General features: G+C 42.6%; 1 protein-coding gene across 2 annotated transcripts in view; it reads right to left on the bottom strand.

Moving 5' to 3' along the window:
• Nucleotides 1-11,281, bottom strand: part of MGAT4A (alpha-1,3-mannosyl-glycoprotein 4-beta-N-acetylglucosaminyltransferase A) — a 78,659-nt gene extending 67,378 nt beyond the window's left edge. For both annotated transcript variants that reach the window (XM_032679567.1, XM_032679568.1), the window contains exons 1-2: nucleotides 11,190-11,281; nucleotides 6,897-7,207 (exon numbers count right to left, since the gene is read on the bottom strand). In XM_032679567.1, the coding sequence (XP_032535458.1) occupies nucleotides 6,897-6,990 (94 nt within the window). In that variant the 5' untranslated portion in view covers nucleotides 6,991-7,207; nucleotides 11,190-11,281. The remainder of the gene's footprint in view (nucleotides 1-6,896; nucleotides 7,208-11,189) is intronic.
• Nucleotides 11,282-19,401: the final 8,120 nt, after the last annotated feature.

Genomic DNA, 19,401 nt, shown 5'->3' with positions numbered 1-19,401 from the left:
TGACACGGTATGTTCATGGTTCCTAGTTATAGAATTGGTTGTTTACTGTTAATAACAATAAGAGATTAACAATAAACAGATAAGGGATTCTGCTAAAATACAAGCATGCATTTTATGTATTTTAAGGAATCAAATTTTATTATAATAGCAGGCAACTCTCACATATCTCATGCAAACATCAATATTATTAAGCAATGAAATACACTGTCATGTTGCTTTTGGCACTAGAAGAGATAAGCCCAGCAAAGGTCAAGAATAATTACATTAATTTAGGTTATAAAGAACTTCTGGGGGTTATGTAGTCCAGCCCCCCACTCAAAACTAATTTCAGCATGATCACTAGTTCCAAGTTAGAGTATTTTTGCCAGCTGTAGGTCTTTCCTAGCTAAGACTTATTTTGGAAGCGTCATATTGATTTTAAAGACCAGTGTAACTCACTCTTTTTGTGCTAGCCCCAGTCTCTGGTACCAATTATGGTATCAGTGTCTTTTACTTGTCATTGCCAGTTTAACTTATTTTTGAAAAGGCCTACATGGAAATTCTTCACCACTGACACCTCGCCAATGATCTACTCCAGTATGTAACTATACTTGCCATTACAAAAACTGTTTCCACTACCTAACCTTGTCCTCCCTTTCAATTTCAGTCCCTTATATCCTGTTATTCACTATGGCCACAAACAATAGATGCCCTTTTTTTCTTCTTTTGGCAAGACCTTCTTGGCAAGAACTTTTAGAGTATTTCAGAATTATCTCTCTCTCTCTCTTCTTTTAAGCTAAGGAATGTCAGGGCACTGATCCTTCCCTTACAGAGTAGGTTTTCTGAATCTTTGATCACTTGTTGCTTCTTTGAATCCCATCTAATTAATCTATTTTCTTTGCAGTGTACCATACAGAAACAGACACAGTACAAAGCAGAACAGAAAGAAGACTTCCTGTGCCTTGCTGGAGCAGTAGACTTTATACTTATTTCCTTACACCCCTTTTTTGTACAATTTCTTCTGTTTTCTGCAATAACATGATAAGTACACTTAGCATGGGATTTACAGTAAACTTTCATTCCTAACTATCATGCTAACATCAAATTTCTTCCCCACTCTTTATGTATACATTTGATTTTCTTCATCTTTACTGGGCCCCATGTTTTGACTGCAGCATTTTCCCCTACCTTCAACCCTCTATTCACACCCCCCCTTCCTGACTAGGTCTCCAATTTGCCTAAATTATTTTAAACTTGAACCTCTTTGTCTACCTTTGCTGCTCCTCCCATCATGGTGCTGTTTGAAATCCAATAAGAATTATCTCCCTCTCACCACCCAGATTCACTAAGGAAAATATCAACCACCACCAAAAATACAACAGATTACTGCAAAGCCCCTCTTGCTCACTATTAAAATGTGACCATATATCTATTTTAACTACTCTAGGAAGACAATTACTGGCTTACAGTCCATTGCACATTTGTAAAATACATGTCTTACAGTAGGATATGAGCGGCTGTGTCAGATGCAACTGTCTTTCCTGGCTTGGCTAAATTAATCACATGATAGTCTCTGGATGCGAGTAGCAACCAGGATTTTAGAGGAGTCATGCAAGCATAGAAGATTCAGCATAAAGAAGTATTAGGAGAAGTCACACTGAGCAAAAGTACGGCCTTTCTCCAACTCTAACAACTGGGCTGTAATCAGAGCAGCACCTCAAGATGTTGGCTGAGCCAAATGACGTTAAATGCTCTGAGAGCAACCAAATTTTATAATCCCATAAACTATTTGGCTAACCTGGATAGCAGGTTACTAAAAAAAAAAAAAAAAAAAAAAAAATCAAAGAAGGCATTGCTGCAAAAGCCCCTTTGGTTGCAACCCTTTTCACTGCAGCTTTCCAAAAATCACTGGTGCCAGAGGAGTTCTGGTGCAACAGGCATAAGACAGACAAAAAGATACTTCAGACCCAAACACTGCCCACCTGAGCAGCAATATATATACCTCTTCTGCTTGATTCAACTGGGACAGGGTGTTCACTACCTCCACAGGACTCTCAGTAATCATTCCAAACCTACATTCCAGGTTTAATGAAATTCAATTCCTTTTTTTAAGTTATAGGTCAATCTGCTGTTGAAAACAAGCTTGAAGTGTATTTTAGATAAAGACCAGAGTAACATTCATGTGTTGGTGTTAAAAAGAAAAAAACCCTCTTATTTCCTTTAATTTCAGCTCCTGTAAGATCTGCAACAGACTTTCCAAAGAAAACCAACATTTCCCTTCTATTTAGCAGAAATGAAAGAGACCTCTCTTCTCCAAACTAGCATAAATTGTTATAACACTTTCTACTTTAGCACACCAGCCCATCCCTCCCCTTCTCCTGCCTTCACCCTTCCCAGTTTGCAGTCCATTGAACTTTTTTGATTGGTTTGTCTTAACTCACATCAGTGGGAAATCAGCACATAACTCTGAAAATCAGAACATGCAGCCAGAAGGCTGTAGCAGCATTCACTCGAATAACAGCTTCTCTTGGGATCAAAGTATAAACTAAGGTGGGTTATGGTTGCAAAATACTAACATGCATCTCTCAGATTTCTCACCTTTTTTTTTTTTTTTTTTTACAAGAGAATATTGCATAACCACTGCCAAGGGGGAAAAAACAGAGAGAGAGAAAGAGGTAGGGGGGAGGGGAAGGAAGAGGGAGAGAGATTCTGTCCTCCTTGTCTTGTTTCCTCTATGGTTCTTTCTATAGGACTCTTCTTCCTCTGGAAATAAATATTTTTGGTTCTTATGTCAAAATTTTCCACCATTGACTGAGGCTTTTTGTCAGGTTCCTCTCGGTTAGGTTTTCTTATCCTTGTTGCTAAGTTCAGATGTTTTTGAACGCTTATGATTATTGTGGCTGAGAAACAACATGGTAATTTTAATTTTATGAAAACAGCCAGATGAGAGAGAAGACAACAGTTTTATTATAAATTCCAGGCTATTTTCTCTCCAAATGAGAGAAGACATCATGCTTAAAAGGAAACAGTAGCTCCAACCTTCATTACTTAAGTATGAGTGAATATTTAGCAAATTAGGAAGCAAGCTAAATATCTCAAGTTCTCTCAGAGGTCTTCACATGTGAATTTATATCAGCATACCAAAATAAGCCATCCTCATACAGTGAGAAAATTCTACAGTTATGGCAACACTCTTGGATGAACTGAAAACCTGAAGCTTTTCCAACTAATTCTTCATCTTTAAAGGAGAATGATGAAATACACCACTGTTTTCAGAGTGCTACAAAAATGACATAGTTCAGCCAATCCTGAAGGGCTAAACTGCACCAGATTTTCACAATATATGTTCCACACTTGTTCTCACATTTCAAGTAGCCAAATGCCTTCTAAAAGTCATGTAAGACACTGCCAACAACCGTCTTTGGCCAAGAACAAAACTTGCATATTTTAAATGAAAAAATACTTGAATTAAATCCTACTGTGATTGCCCTAAATTCAGTGAAATTATTTACTTTCCTTCCCAATTTCCACAATGAATTAGGATTAGGAAGTTTGTTGATTTAAGAAGAGGAGGTTCTTGAGCATCATGGAGCATAGTGCTCTTCCCGGAACATTATGTACTCAAACCAATAGTCACGTTAAAAAGCATCAAGACTACACTCTCTACACAGCTTTGATGTCATTTTTGTGACTGGTGTAATAGGTACACAGCACTGATCTGTAATGGTTAGATCTTCTTAAAAGCAGTGCTAGAACTCACAAAGGAGGTGGTGAAGACCTGTGACCCTGAGCTGGTCAGTAGTCCCAGAAAGCACGATTCAGTCAAAAGAGATGGTATTAAGTATAAAGTTATTCCTTGCATAAGAGCTCAGTCTTAGGAGGAATTCAAGGACATCTTACACTGAACTAACTGTGAATGTGAAGTGATTGCAGATCCTTTAAAAGTGGCCCTTCTGTGCACCACAGTAATCAGCATTTTGTAATTTTGATTTCCAACATCTACTTAACTTATGCTAACCATAGTACGTTTTTAACCCTAGAAAGAGGCCTTACAACTGTTGTTCAAGAATCCCTCACGAGAGGTCTTTCCCATGTGTATTCAGGGCTTGTACTGCTTCCTTGCAACTCCAGTGCTTCTATACACTGCATGAGGTCCAGAAAGTGACAAAGATCTTGGGCTAATTTTGAAGACTCTCTCAAAGGACCACAGATATTTCAGTCAACCTTCTTCAAACACAGTTACCTTTAAAAGCAAAACATATAATTGGCCATTGTGTCTGCCTTGTGAAATGTTATTTACATAATCAGACCACAGGGTAAGCTAAAGCCATGCTGTTTCCAACGATGGCACTTCAGACAGAGTATTTCCGTCAGTTCCCAACAATTTTTCAGCATATCCTTGAAGTTTGCAATGCATTGTTCTGCAGAGACAAATTTTTGCACTATAAAGCAATACCAAAGTCTGTATTACTTTGAAGTGTCTAAATCCTATTCTGTATAGACTAAAACTAGTTATATTTACTAGGGGAAGATGTGATCTACAAAAATATCATATAATCCCAGTCTTAATTGGTATTCTACAAATGATTCTGCATGTTAGGTGATAATTATCCAAGATCTTAGTTTCTAAATTAAAATTAGAAGACTGGATTAGGGTTGTTGGAAAGAAGCACTATGCTTCTGCTTTAAAAAACAAAATTTGTTTCAGTTATCACTGAGCAATTTGAGGGGGGTTGCTTTTTCTTTCAAAAAGTGTAAACAGTATTTTCTTTCCTACTGTAGATTTACTTTGCTATCTGAAGATTTAAACATACAGGAATCTAAATGCAATATAAATGTAATGAATAACAAAATACGATAATCAAAGTATGCGACGCCCAACAGCCCTTCAGCGAATGAGAACAGCAAGCACTGTTTTCTTCAAACTGAGCTACTCAAAAAATTTGTAATGAAAACATTATCAATTAAAATACCATCCCACAAGGCTTACTAAATAAACATAAAATTACATCGAGCTGGACAAAAAACCTTGGCAAATATTTATCATCAGTTTCTGAATCTTTTCCATTGGTGCGTTGAATGAAAATGTGGCACTTAATTAACTCCAATCTGTTTTGATTTTGGAAAACCTATGCAAAATTTAAAAAATAATGTTCTATGTATAAACTTCTCTTGAAGCAACACCTTAAGCACAGGTGATTTAGACTTTAGTTTTGTAACTGTGATTTATGATTAATTAACACATTACTGATACATCATTACAATTATTTTTATTTAACAAATTACCATCTTAATGCTCAACAGCAAGATCTGAAGAAGATAAACGCAGAAATTTTATACCAACGCTAAGGAAGTATTGATTCTGAGCATTCCGATGGAAAAAAAGGTATAAAAAAGAGCAGTCTGACTAACAAAAGCCCCAAATAGCAGATTTTTGTTTATTTCTTTTAACAGAGACTTTTCCTTGTGTTACGCTTTGACAGAAGAGACCGAGACATGTAAATCATGTATCATATAAGAAAGGAAAAAAACCATGACAAAGAGTTTCATAGATATCTATCTTTGCAGAAGTGAAAGCAAAATTCTTATGAGGTTCTTCAGCAAGAAATTAATAAAAATGTAACTACTGAATTTGTTATTAGTCAAAACGAAGAAAATACTACTTAAAGTGCTATTCAGATACCCTTTTCTTGTCTGTCTTTGGCACATCTACACTTCTGCTGTCCAATTAAAAGATCTATATATTACCACAACCTTGAGAAGCTGACATTTTTTCCTCCTGCTTGCATTCAGAAGGGTAGCCTACCAACCAACTGCTACAGCAGAATCACACCACAAGGCATCTGCTTCTCCCACAAATGCCCAATGGGAAAAAAATATTCAATATGACACAGAACTCATCTGCTTCTTTTATACTTAAATAAGGGCTACAAGTTGGCTATGCTACAACAGACAGTATTCATGGAAAGCCTCAGCTTCCTCTTCCTGGACCTGAGGCTCAACTGAAGATAATATTCTCAGCAGAATAATAAGAACAAACAATCACTGAAGACAAAATTAGTTTTAAAATTACTTGCTCTTTGAAGAATGTAGTCTACTGTTTTTCAAGAGTTCAGATGCTTATAAAATAAAAGAACAATCCTTTCTTCTTCTAGAAAACATTGCTGAACAAGTTTATTTGCTTTACTGAAAGATAAAACCCTACTTTCAGTAAACAGTCCCAACCCTCAGGAAAAATGAATTTTTCAGGGTTCACATGGAGTGCAGTAAGATCAAAGATATATAAAAAGGTGAAAGTCTACTACACACAATAGAATTTACACATTAATTATTTTAGAAAATTGTTTATGTGGTTATAATAGATGCATTTCCCATTACTTGGTCAATTTGCTCATTTCTTACATGATACTCTGACAGAAAGTATTTTAAATTTCATTCAAAGACAGCAAGAAAAGTCTTTCAATGGTGTTGATTGGCAGTTTGCCACTGTCATCACTAAATCATCAGGGAAGACAGAAAGCAGCACCAAAAATAACATTCTCTAGTCGGGTCCATTGGCCATATGTTACATGGGTAAATAAATAAATAAACCATGAATCAAAAACAAACATATGGTTTTCCAACAACCATAAACTAGGAAGAAAAACTAAAGCACACCTATTCAGTTTTGACCAACCAATTCCTCCAACAGCAGCATTTGTTTTATTTCAGGTACATTTTTTTTTTTAATTTTTTAGATCAGGATCACTCCAAGTTAATTTTCCTGGACCTACTAGCACGTGTTTATTCCTCATCAAGGCAGTACCTTCTGTAGCAGAGCTAGTCAACAAGCAATTTGCAGATTGCTATCATACAGCAGCAGCACACAGCCATGCAGCCCTGTGAAGGTTAATTCGGTTTCAGAGCTTTTTACTTACCTTTCCCATTCTGCCATGCAGTATACCAGGACAAACTGAGGAAAGTAGTGATGAAAACTAACACGGTGGCCACAGTTCCATTTCGGAGCCTCATCTCATTTCAGCATCACACTTGTTTATGTTCTATTAGTGATGAGGATCTATCTGTTGGGCTACAATGAAGTTAGCTGAAGTCCACCAGGAGCAGCTGGACAATAGCGACACAATATGTAGCTCTCACATATCAGATGTATCACAAATCAATCCATTCCAAACTGTTGCATGCTTTCTTACAGTTCTCATCAATCAAACTTCTCTTTATTCTTCTAGTCCTGTTTAAAGGAAACGAAATTTAAGAGATTATGCCAAAAAATATTTCCAAGCGCCCCCCAAGAACCGAAACACACTACACGTTCATTGCTGTCTCTTATGTGCACCTCGCTCTCGGCTCAGAGAACAGAACTTGTTAGAGGAATGTGTCCTTTTTCTAAGGCTGCTTGTGTCTGGAGGAGCTGTATTTCACATAAATTCAGTCATTAAAGGACAAACATATACATCACCAACATTACAATTTTAATATAAACTGAAGCAAGGTCACGAGTCACCCAGCAGGTAATGAACTGATACAAAAGCTGCTTTCAGGAAGCAGCAACTCAAGGCTCCACTCTTAAGTCCTTACTTGAACAAAACCCCTCTGAAATCAGTGAGGGTCTCATGTAACTGCAGCAGCAGAACCACGCACAGCAAAATGAGAGACCAGATTTACAAACCCACATCACTCATCTTTCTCTGCTCAGTGCAAGAGCATTTGATCCATCCACAACCCTTTTTTTCCTATCTCAGCTGCAGCTAAAGCACAGACTACAGTCACATATGCACTGACTGCTCAATCTATACCAACTGGCAACAACCCAAAAGCCCCATAAAAAGCCATATGACCATATCCCTCTTCTATCTCCACCACACAGGCACAAGGATAAAAAATAAGTTACCTACAGGTCAGTTTTATCCTTGGGGAAGGTTCCATATCCTGAGATTAGAAAATCCTCCACTGGTCAAACACAGCCAACATCTAATCATCCTGTCCTAACTAAGTAAGACAAAGAGAATATAGGGCAATAAATTAACCAACTCAAAAAAAAAAAAAAAAAAGAAAAAGAGGGGGAGAGACTTGTTTCCAAAGCAATAAATCAGCTCTTACAGTAGTTCAAACATTAGCAGTCAACGTTCTTTCAAGGCACTGCCAGGTTTTTTTTCCCCACTATAAACTATACCTGATACAAGTATGTTAGTCAGCAATAAACAACTAGCTCTGAATTTTCCTTGGAAGCAATCTCTGTCATTTTCTTGCCTTGCTGCATTCAGAACAACAGAGTGAAAAATACTTTTTATTATTATGGTACCAAGAGATTCCAGACAAATCTAAACTACTCTTCCCAAGCTTGTATCACAGCACACATTACCTTTACCAAAGAGCTCACAAAACAAGACATAACCAACAGGTATGGTTAAAAAAAGAACAGAAGAGAACAACAAAGTGGCAGAACTACACACTCCTGTGTTCAAATCTTGGTCACAACATCCACGTTGCAGAAAGTGTTTACCTTTGGACCACAATTACCTCACCTACAATGTTACTAGCATAATTTCTTTTGAGAAACTTTATGCACAGATAGGTTTGTGGTTTTAAACATTAACTCTGAAAGTGCATAGTACCTATGAGGAAAGGAACAAATGCAAGTACATGGGAAGCAGACACAGTGGATGGTAAAATTCAGTAAGAAATAAAATAATGAGCAGGAACAGAAAGAGCTGTGAAAGGCCTTAGGATAACAGAAGCTTCAATTCAACTCAATGAGAGATAAAGACAACTAAGACACCTATGAGGGATAAAGACAACTAAGACACCTGTAGAAAGCTAACCAGAGAGCACGGCATGCAAGGAAATATCATCAGTACCAGCACTTTGAAAAGGAGATGGACATAATTAAAAGCCAGAAGGGTAGGCAATAGTAATCCAGTGAGAAGTTAAAAGTCTGGATAAACTCTAATAGCAAGGAGAGGCAAAGATCCCAAATCCCAAGGTTTTTATAAGGACTGTCTACATGAATTTAGGAAGTTCAGGTGATTCCCAGACTACGAGAATAAGCAACTAGGACACCCACAAGATCAATGGCACCAACAATTTAACTCTAAAGTGTCTCTGAAGCAAGGATGCCTAAACTGTAATCTACTTTTCCCATTATTTTAGCATCTGTCAGATGTCTCTGGAGCAGCTCAGGTGTGCACAAAGGACCAGGCTGCAAGTTAGATGGATTATCCCAGTGGGGGCAACTGACAGCTGGTCCAATACGCAAAGAGAGAGGGCAATCAGGCGAGCAGAAATATCAACTGATAATGCAAGGAAAGTGAACCATATGCCTTGCCAAAAATGTGAGCATCATTTTTACATCTGCTGCAACAAAATCGAGATGTTACGATCAGGGCCTCTCACTGTGCTATTGGAATCCACAAAAAATACAGTCAGAAAAAATCAGAAAACCAAAAAGTAAAAAGAACAGTAGCAACGTGATTCAACTGTCAGTCAACGTGCACAAAATCGTGTCAAATCAATAATTATCATGGGTTTGAGTTGGCTGGTTCTGCTTTCATCCTTCTCTTTGGGTGCTGCAACCACTCCTCTTAGCACAGGCACCAGCAGCTCAGCAGTACTTAGATGGTTATTCAAGCATTTCACTATATCAAACTGCATACATCAAGGCCATGCATGAACCAGACATGTCCCAGCTTTTAAAAATGCGTATAGCTAAACCAGCAGAAACACATATGTAGATGCACATAAATTATTTAACTCCCAGCTGGTCACTTTAGGTTTGTTTAATAATTTACAACACAATCTAAACAAATTTAACTGAGGGGTCATCCAGTCTGAGATGACGGTATGATAGGGCATAACTAGACAGATGAAGGCTATGAAATTTGCCAGCATCGTTATAATCTGAACCTTTCCCACTGCAGAACGAAGGGAATGACCCGGCTGGATGCTGAAGGCCATGGGTGCTGAAGGTTCCGGCACATCCTGGATGCTGAGCAGCACCCCATTGAATCACGTCTTAAATAAAAGAACAAGTTTCTGTACGTGTCCAGACACTCCCAAAATACATACAAAGCATATTCCCAACCGCAAACCATAAAAACTGATGCACTTCAATGCGCCTGCAAAGGCTCTTCACACAGCTGCTGAAGGGCTGGATAGTGTGGGATCATAGCATGAACAGTGCCAGACTTCCGAGAAAATGAGCCAGACCCCATCCTGCCGGGAGGGCGCGAAAGCACCTACCACGGCAGCAGCGTTGCGTTGAAAGGGTTGTTCTTGAAGGCAGAGGAGAGCGGCACGCGAGTAAAAGACAGAAAGAAGGAAAAGGTGGCGGAGATTTGCTAAACGGGGGCTTTTCCACCTTATTTCCACTGACAAGCTCCAGCACACCCCGCGGCGCGCAGCCTGGAGCCGCCACCCGCCATCCCGCAGCCCCTAAACCCGGGAAAGGGGGGGAATCGGCTGCCTCCGTGGAAACCGTCCCGAGTTAGTCGGGACCTCCCTCGGTGTCTTACCGCCCCGGTCGTGTCCATCTCGTCCGGGAAGCGAAAAATGAGCGGGGGGAGATGGGCATCGGGCGCCGGCAGCTCTGCCGGGCGGCAGAGGGCGAGAGAGACGGGGACGAAGGGGAGGGAGGGACGGAGAGCGCCGGTCCGGGGAGCTGCGCGGCGCCCGGGGCATCGCGGCGGGGCTGCGGAGGGAAGGAAGAGGCGCAGGAAACTGCAAACTCCGCCGAACGCCCTCGGGATCCCGGCGAGCGGGGAGGAGCAGGAGGAAGGGCTGAAAGAGGGGTCTCCCCCGGGCGCCCCAGCCGGAGAGGAAGGGGGCGCAACGCCGCTCTGCCCCAGACCCCCGCGGGCACCCCCGGGCACAGGGCGAAGGCAGGAGGCGGTAGCAAGTCCCGGGGAGGAGCGGCCGGCGCTGCCCGCACCGCCACGCAGGTGCACGGGAGCGCAGAGGGGTGCGGACGGGCAGATGGCGGAGCAGGACGGCCCCCAGCCTGCGACACCGCAGAGACCCGCGGCGAGGGGAAGCGCCTCCGCCGCACTCCCGCTCCGGACGATGCCCATCGGAGGGACGCCCATCACTCCCGCTCCGGACGATCGCCCATCGGAGGGACGCCCATCCCTGGACCCTGCGGAGCCGAGCCGGCGGTCCGCGGCGGCGCGGGGCGCGCAGGCGGAGCGGGACACGCTGACCGCCGCTGCCGAGCTCACCTGTGCGCGGCGCTCCGGCGCGGCGGACCCGCGGGTCGCGGGGGCTGTGCAGACTCTGCCGGGGCTCTCGCTCCCTTCCCCGCCCGCCCCCCGCGTCAGCGGCGCGCCCGGACCCGGCGACCGCCCCCCGCCCCGGGCGCCATGGAGCGCGCGGAGCCGGCACCGCCCACCCGCCGGCACCGCGGGCAGCCAATGGGCACCGCCGCGGATGGCGCCGCTCATTGGCTGGGCGGCCTGTCACTCTCCTCGGCCGCGGCTATAAATGGCACTGTCTCGCAAGCCCTCCTCAGCAGCTGCGGCGGGAGGTGGATGGGGGCGTGTTTATGGCGCGGCGCTTTCCGCAGCGTGTCCCCTTTTTAGGTTGTGCTTTTGGGGGTGTATGGTTTCGGGAGAGCCCCAGGAAAGGCTTGGTGGCACCAGCACTTGGGCGCTCGTTGCCCTGTGGTCAGCTGCAGGAGGTGCATCCTGAACTTGTCTCTCCTGAGGGCCGACCCCTGGCCTGCTGTGTGAGGGTTTCTCCATCTGCCCGTCAGTGCCACACGAATGACGTGTATCGGTGCCCCGTATGACCCGCTTGCTCGCTAGTGACAAGAAGTCATAGTCGTGAATTTCACCTTTGAGTTCACACCGTGCTAATAGACACCTCCTAGAGCTGTTTGAAATAAAGAGCAGCTTGTTGCTTCACACCAGTAAATGAATCCTCTGTGCTTTGTCCCGTTCTGGGGAGGGTGTTCTCGTGGCAGTGGTTTATGGGCCGCCCACGAAGTGGTTACACAGGTACAGTTTTGGAGGTGTGAGAGTGAACTCAGTTTCCTCCAGAGGTTCCTTAAGTGCAACCAGTGAGAAAGTCGGGGCAGCTTTGCTCTATGGGTTGATTATTTAGAGTTGTGATATTTCTGTTCTGTAAGTAATCCCCTATCTTCAGTGTTTCCTTTCATGTGTTCCTGGAATTCCATGCATCTTTTAGAGTCTGAAAACTCCCATTAAAATCAAATGGCACCCTCAGCACAGGGTAGGATCCAATCTACCTCACAGGAGCTGTGCTCTTGTCATGTAGTGCTAACTGGTTGGCAGTGTTCAATCCTTCTGACAGATTTGTTTCCCCTTTTCTTCTGGTCTTCCACCTAATTCAGATAAAGCCCATAGTACACATTTTCACTCTCCATAGAATTATAGAATCATAGAATGGTTTGGGTTGGGAGGAACCTTAGAGACCATCTAGTTCCAATCCCCCTGCCATGGACAGGGACATCTTTCACTAGACCAGATTGCTCAGAGTTCCATCCAGCTTGCCTTGAACACCTGCACAGATGGGGCATCCACAACTTCTCTGGGAAACCTGTGGATATTTACTCTCCATTAAGGCTCTTATGCTAGATATAGTGGGATAGTTCCCCACTAGAACTTTAGAAACTGGAAAAATCTTACTAGTTATTCTGTCTGAAGAGTGACATTTAACAAGTCTCCATATGTTTTCATTTTTTCTTACCAATGCTTCAACACATTACAGTATCTTTACACATTCGGGTGCCTGCACAGTAGCCCTTCAGTGATTTTGTTGTCTTTCTCAAAGATCACAAAGAGGGGCTGGTGGCAACTCAGGCAGAGCGCAAAAAAGAAGCTCAGGAAAAGTTTGCAAGGTCTTGATACTCAGGCTGTTCTGTGATTTTTTTTTCATTGAGTGATGAGAATTTATTATGCAAATGTGTGCTTCAATCCTCCCTTTTACAAAGAAGTGGAATGGAGTGGATTTTTTATTGAAAAACATATTCAGCACAATAACTTTCAAACAAAACTTAGAGCATGCACATCCTCATGCACACAGACACATCTATAGCAGAATTTTCTGTAGAAATCCCAACAAGCTAAAAATATTAAAGGCACTATTGTTTGCATCTAATAGATTAGTGTTGCTTAGGGATATGAATTTTTACATTTCTGTGCTGGAAAAAAATCCTGGCAGAGAAATTTTCACATAAAAGTTCTTTTGTTGGGAGAGCTTAGTCTGCTGAAGAAAAGACTGGGTTACAAGATGAGTATAATGACAGTTATTTCACGAGAACTATCTGAGCCTTCATACTTTTTGTCCTTTCACTGATTGAATGTTTGCGTTAGGAGGGGTTACTGACTGCAGTTTGACAGTATCCAATTAACTATTAATTTCCCCAAACAATAGAGTAAGTGTAATGTGATTGTTTCTCTGACATCTTCCCCTTAAGTTAGTTTCTTGAGAAACAAGGCAAAGTTCAAGACAGAAAAAAATCAACATTGCCCCCATCTGACCTACTGCAGCAATAATCAAATGCCTCTTGGCATATTCCGCTGCTTGATGCACGGACAAAGTGCACAGTGAAGGAAAACGCTGCAGCTGCCAGTGGAAAGGAGTTGGGGCTATTTGGCTGGCACACTAAAATGTTGCTTACTTCTAGTAAGGGTGGCAGCCTCCTTTTAGGCCTGAGCAATATTTAATGCAGGCAAATTTATGAATTCTTTCTTCCTACCGAGTTATTCATCCATCCTGAACAGCCACTGCTGTTCAGCTGGAGCATCAGTCTGAAATGAGAGAAGACTAAGCACTCCCAAACTTCCAAAGTTGTGTTTAAATGCAAGTGTTAAGGTGCAAACGCTATAACAACCCATAATGCAGGAGACTTGGGGGGTGAAGTGTTTTAAAAATATGGGAAGCTTAAATCTTTAGTGTTCCAGCTTTGCTTGCTGGAATTAAAAAAAAAAAAAAGACCAAGGAGTTGGCAATTCTCTACCAGCAGGAAATAATAATTAAAAACAAAAACAAAAACACAACAAACCACAAAACACAAAAGAGAAATACATAATCATATTTCAGTAGATGGAAAATTTCATGCTGGGAAATTTTTGCTAACGTATTACCTAAATATCAGAGAAAAGACAAAGTGGCAAAAGATGCTCCAGGCCTGCTGTAATTTCACATATGCTGCAGTGGCTGTTTCTGGCACACCTGGGCAGTCAACTTCTACAGGGCTGTGTGGTTGTTGCCATTCATCAGATTTGGAGCTTGTTTTATCCAGGCACTTTTCCTGACTCCTTCAGAAGCACAACACTGTTGTCCTTGCATTTCACTGTGCTTGTGTTCTGGCTTTCTCAGGCACTGGGAAAAATGCAAAAAAGGAAGAGGTGCTTGGCAGTGGCAGCAAAAATCTAAACAGTTGTTTGGCTTAAAAATGGCCATCTGAAAATTGTCTATATCTCCCGACTGAAAATTGAGTCCTCTCTCAGAGACAGGATTTATTCCCTGCCTGCCACTTAACCTTGTTTTTTAAGAGAGCAAATGCCTCTCAGTGTTTCTACCTCCATTTCACCTCAGTTTTGCTTTTTTCAACTCTAAGCCTTTCATGACCAAATCTTTGTTGCTGAGCACCTCACTCAATGAAGCTGTGTTTCTGCTGGGCCTTTCCCACACTCCCATATCAACAATAAACACAGAGGGACATAAATACACCCAGTGTGTATCATGGAAGGACTGGCCATGGTTGCCCCCTGCCCCTGCAACTGGTCTATGCCTCAGGCTGTCTCCTGCATAAGGACACATGCCATTCCTACAGCACATGAGGAAAGTAAAAGCCAACTGCTCTTCAACCACCTTCTTAAACCTGGTGTGCTGAGGAGCTGGGCTTGAAATCATGGCACAGCACAGGGCAGACTTGAGGCCTCACCTGGTACCCTGGCTGGGCAGGAGACCAGGCTCGGGAAGGGAAGGGAAGGGAAGGGAAGGGAAGGGAAGGGAAGGGAAGGGAAGGGAAGGGAAGGGAAGGGAAGGGAAGGGAAGGGAAGGGAAGGGAAGGGAAGGGAAGGGAAGGGAAGGGAAGGGAAGGGAAGGGAAGGGAAGGGAAGGGAAGGGAAGGGAAGGGAAGGGAAGGGAAGGGAAGGGAAGGGAAGGGAAGAAGAAGGGAAGAAGAAGGGAAGAAGAAGGGAAAGGAAAAGAAGAAGAAGAAGGGGAGTTTTCCTATCCTCTCCCTATGAGTAGGTAAAATAGTGTGTGCATGACAATACAGAATGTTTTCCCATCTCACAGAGATTTCATACGCATGCAAATTCAGATTTCATCACAGTTTTACATACGTAAGCTGAACCAAATGAATGGTTCAGTGGCTGAGCTAGTTTGCAAAATACAGTTTCTGGTTTGTACTGTTGTAAACTTATTTTACACACAAAACTGCGAGATGTAGAGTTTGTGTATTAATGTGTGACTTATGTAGCACCTGTTGTAGTGCTAATACTCAACAAGGAAAGGGACATTGAAAATTTCATTAAAATATGATTGTAGATACAAATTCTTAGTAGTCAAAAAATACCGCATTTAGGTAATCTGTATTCAGTCTTTTCTATGCCTACATTATGAAATAATCTTCTGCTATATGTTGTGCTGCTGCTTCTCCACACACAACTGTGTCTCAGTAAGACATCAGGTGTGATGGTACCATTCTTTACTAGTAGGTAAATTTTTGTTCCACTTTAACAAGAGGTGGGAGAGAGAGCAAGTAATCTGTCCAAGAAGTCTTTTGGGGAGGTAGGAACAGAGCTTGATCTCCAAACTCATAGAATCATAGAATCGGTCAGGTGGAAAAAGACCTTTAAGATCATCAAGTCCATGTTTCTTTACCCTCACCCTCACATCACTGTCATTTTATTCTCTGTGGAGATTCTGTTGAGCTGCAAATGCCTCTACCATAAGCTCAGAGGTGATGAACATTTACATTTATTCATCTCCTTCTGAAGGCAGAGGCTTTTAAATGCATTTGTACTGTTACATAAACATGAACCTGGAAATTGTGAAGTTCATATTGTGCCAATATTGCTGATGGTAGCTGAGGTCCAGTGCCTGGGTAAAGAGCAGTCAGATACAGTTAGTACTGAAGAGATAGTCCAAGCAAAAGGAAACCACATTAAGAATTAAGGATTTTGATTGCCAGCTCATTTTCCACTTGCCTACTTCATGGTATCTCTCTTCTACAATTAAAAGAAAAATTTTCAGGGAAATTCTGATAACTAGACTTCACACTTTGGACATCATCACTGTGAGCAAAACACACTGTGAAGATGTCTCCTTTAACTTACCTTGGGGTAACTTGGTGGATGGTCCACTGGCAGCTGAGAATCTGCAGTTAAAGGGAAGTCTGAACTAGGTCCTCAGCAAGGGTAGGTTTCTGAAGGTCTTCTTCTTCTGAGGGTCTCTTTCACTGTTTCCTAGAAAAACTAAATATAGCTTCAGACAGCACAGGGAAAGAATCCAAGGCAACTTGCACAGGCTAAAATAAGGTATTTTAGAAGGGTCTGTCAAAATCCAGCATGTTGCCTCACTAGTAGAAGAAGTTTTGAGAGAGATTGTGGCTCCTGTATAACTCTTAATTACTTTGTGCAGAATTGTTATGAACTATAAAGATTTTCTAGCTCCACCCACTGCAAATGCTCAAATACCTGATTAATGAACATTTAAGGCTCTAGTATATTTTCCAAAGATGTGGAGATTTGTAAAACCTGAGCTAAAATCTGCAAAACCAATGCAGATCTAACCTTATGGCTGCCAAGAGACACAAACTACAACTTTATACTCCATACTTCTGGCACACGCTCCCTGCCAAAGAGTGGGCTGGTTGCACATTAGTCTTTGCATCACTGTCTTTGTCTCACCTCTCCTCTTGTCTAACCCAGCCTGCCTCTTTGTCACCAATCCTCCTTCCCACAGGAAGATGAGGTTGTGCAGGACATGGTTCAATCCACTTTGTTAGAACCAGATATTAAGGAGTCAGAACCAGATACCAGACTATTGGCTAAAATATAACTCTGGGGCATGTAGCTCCCTCCTATTCTTGCCCTGTCACCCAGCAGATGTCAGATCAGTGGGTGTCTCTTCCTTCCACTGCTGACTGAAGGGCAGATGTGGGCATCTTTTGCAGACTAAACTGCAATAGAGCATTTGCTGCCACATCCCTTCACTTTATGCTCTGTTTCTGATGGGGGTCAAAAGCCTGAAAAAAGGCACATTATGACAAGAGCTCTGCAGATGGAGGAGCAAGAGGAAAGCTTCCTGTGCTTTCTTGCACTGACCTGATCTCTTTCTTTATAGAAGGGGAGCACTAGGATGAACTTGGTCCACATGAAGGGAAGAAGAAGAAGAAACAGATTCATGAGCACCTTGATGAAGCATGATCCTGCAGCATGTATCCTTCTAATCATGTCTGCTCATCAACTTACCTAGTCTAAATTTCACCCTGAACAGCATATTCACTGTGCATATCATTCCATACCACAGCAGGACCATGGACCAGCGGACTCAAATCCAGCCCAGGGAGGATGAGAGCTGTTATTTGAACCCAAGGAGTATGCCAAAGTGATTCTTTCAGCTGCTGATTTGGGGTAGTGGAGAGGGAAAATTAGTAAGCGAATTATATCTTTAAACCCCCTTGCTCGACTTACCTATGGTACGTATCATTAACTTGTATCCCTCCAAGACACAGCAAGTGTCAAGACAATCCCTGTGAGCCTGTGAACTACAGAACTGAAAATAACTATCAAAGCCACTCTCCATTTAAACTAGCAGAGCTGTTGCTCTGCTGTAATGAAAAGATCTCATGCTTTGCCCTATCACAGCAGGGATCCAGGCTGTATTAAGTCATTCTCGCTGGCCTTAAAGGCTTTAGTGATGTTTCTTTCATTTGAGCGTTATCTTTCTGCCAATTTACAATCCCATCTCCTCCCCAAAAAGCAAACCTGTAGTTATCCAAGCAGTAGCGGAGGATGATATGTGGCAAGGAAAACAGATAGGACAGGACCAGTCTTCACAGCATTTAGAAATAATGAGTGCAGTTTTCCAGGTCTTAGGACTTTTTAGACCGTGGCTTTAGGAAAAGGAGAAATGAACCTTAAACAGGAGCCCTAACTGTACAGCTGGAATAGCATGAAAGTAGCAACAAGCTGCACTGCTGCAGCTTCAACAGGCAACAAAAATCATAGTAATAACATAAGAGCCTTGGGACTATCAGACAGCTCTCTCCCCCGGGAAGGACACTGAGGACATACATTTTTTAATGAAGCAATGTATTTCTTTCTTCACCAATTCAAAAGAAGCTTTAGATTCCCATCTCCACATGCAGACTAGGTGTTCAGCCTCCTCTAAATTGCCTGCAGATTACTCTCTTGGCAAACAATGGGAAACCAGCAGTTTAAGAACAATGTGTTGACATTGTATTTTATTCCCAAAAAGTACTTTTCATAATGATAGCTCTTAGTGTGATCCCACGTGCTGTGCAGCCACGTGGGCAAATGCTAATTCCACCCACCAAAGGTGCAGGTAATGAGAGTGAATGGGACAGGGGTCAGGGGCAGACTCCAATCAAAGCAATTAAGTACTGCTGGCAGATGGAGCACACTGAGCAGTTGATAAACCCTTTCTGAGGCTTGTACCGTGTCGGTACCTCGATGATCAGGACGGTATCTACATTCAATACCATACTGATGGAAGTCTATTCAATCTAAGGCGACTGAAGGCCCACACCAAGACCTTAAACTACCTTGTCCGGGAGCTGCTCTATGCTGATGACGCCGCCCTTGTTGCCCACACAGAAGCAGCTCTGCAGCGTTTAACATCCTGCTTTGCAGATGCTGCTGAGCTCTTTGGGCTGGAAGTCAGCTTAAAGAAGACAGAGGTCCTCCGTCAACCTGCACCTCAGGAAGTCTTCCATCATCCCCATATCACCATTGGCCAATCAGAGCTCAAATCAGTCCAACAGTTTAATTACCTTGGTAGCCTCATCTCCTCGGATGGTAAGATCGACGGAGAGATAGACAACAGGTTAGCAAAGGCATATAGTGCTTTTGGAAAACTCCACAAAAGAGTATGGCGTAATAAACACTTGAAGAAAAGCACCAAGATCAGTGTTTACAAAGCCATAGTGTTGTCTACTCTCTTGTATGGTTCCGAATCATGGGTCATCTACCGCCACCACCTGCGTCTCCTAGAACGCTTCCATCAGCGCTGCTTCCGTACAATCCTTAACATCCGCTGGTCAGATTATGTGACCAATACATCTGTACTAGAGCAAGCAGCAGTCACAAGTGTAGAGGCCATGCTGATGAGAACACAGCTGCGATGGGCAGGGCACGTCTCAAGGATGAAGGACCACCACCTACTTAAGATCCTGCTCTATGGTGAACTTGCCACTGGCTGCCGCATGAG

The sequence above is a fragment of the Chiroxiphia lanceolata genome, chromosome 2 (genome assembly GCF_009829145.1).
Source record: "Chiroxiphia lanceolata isolate bChiLan1 chromosome 2, bChiLan1.pri, whole genome shotgun sequence".
NCBI lineage: Eukaryota > Metazoa > Chordata > Aves > Passeriformes > Pipridae > Chiroxiphia > Chiroxiphia lanceolata.
This window is presented reverse-complemented; position numbering and strand designations above follow the sequence as displayed.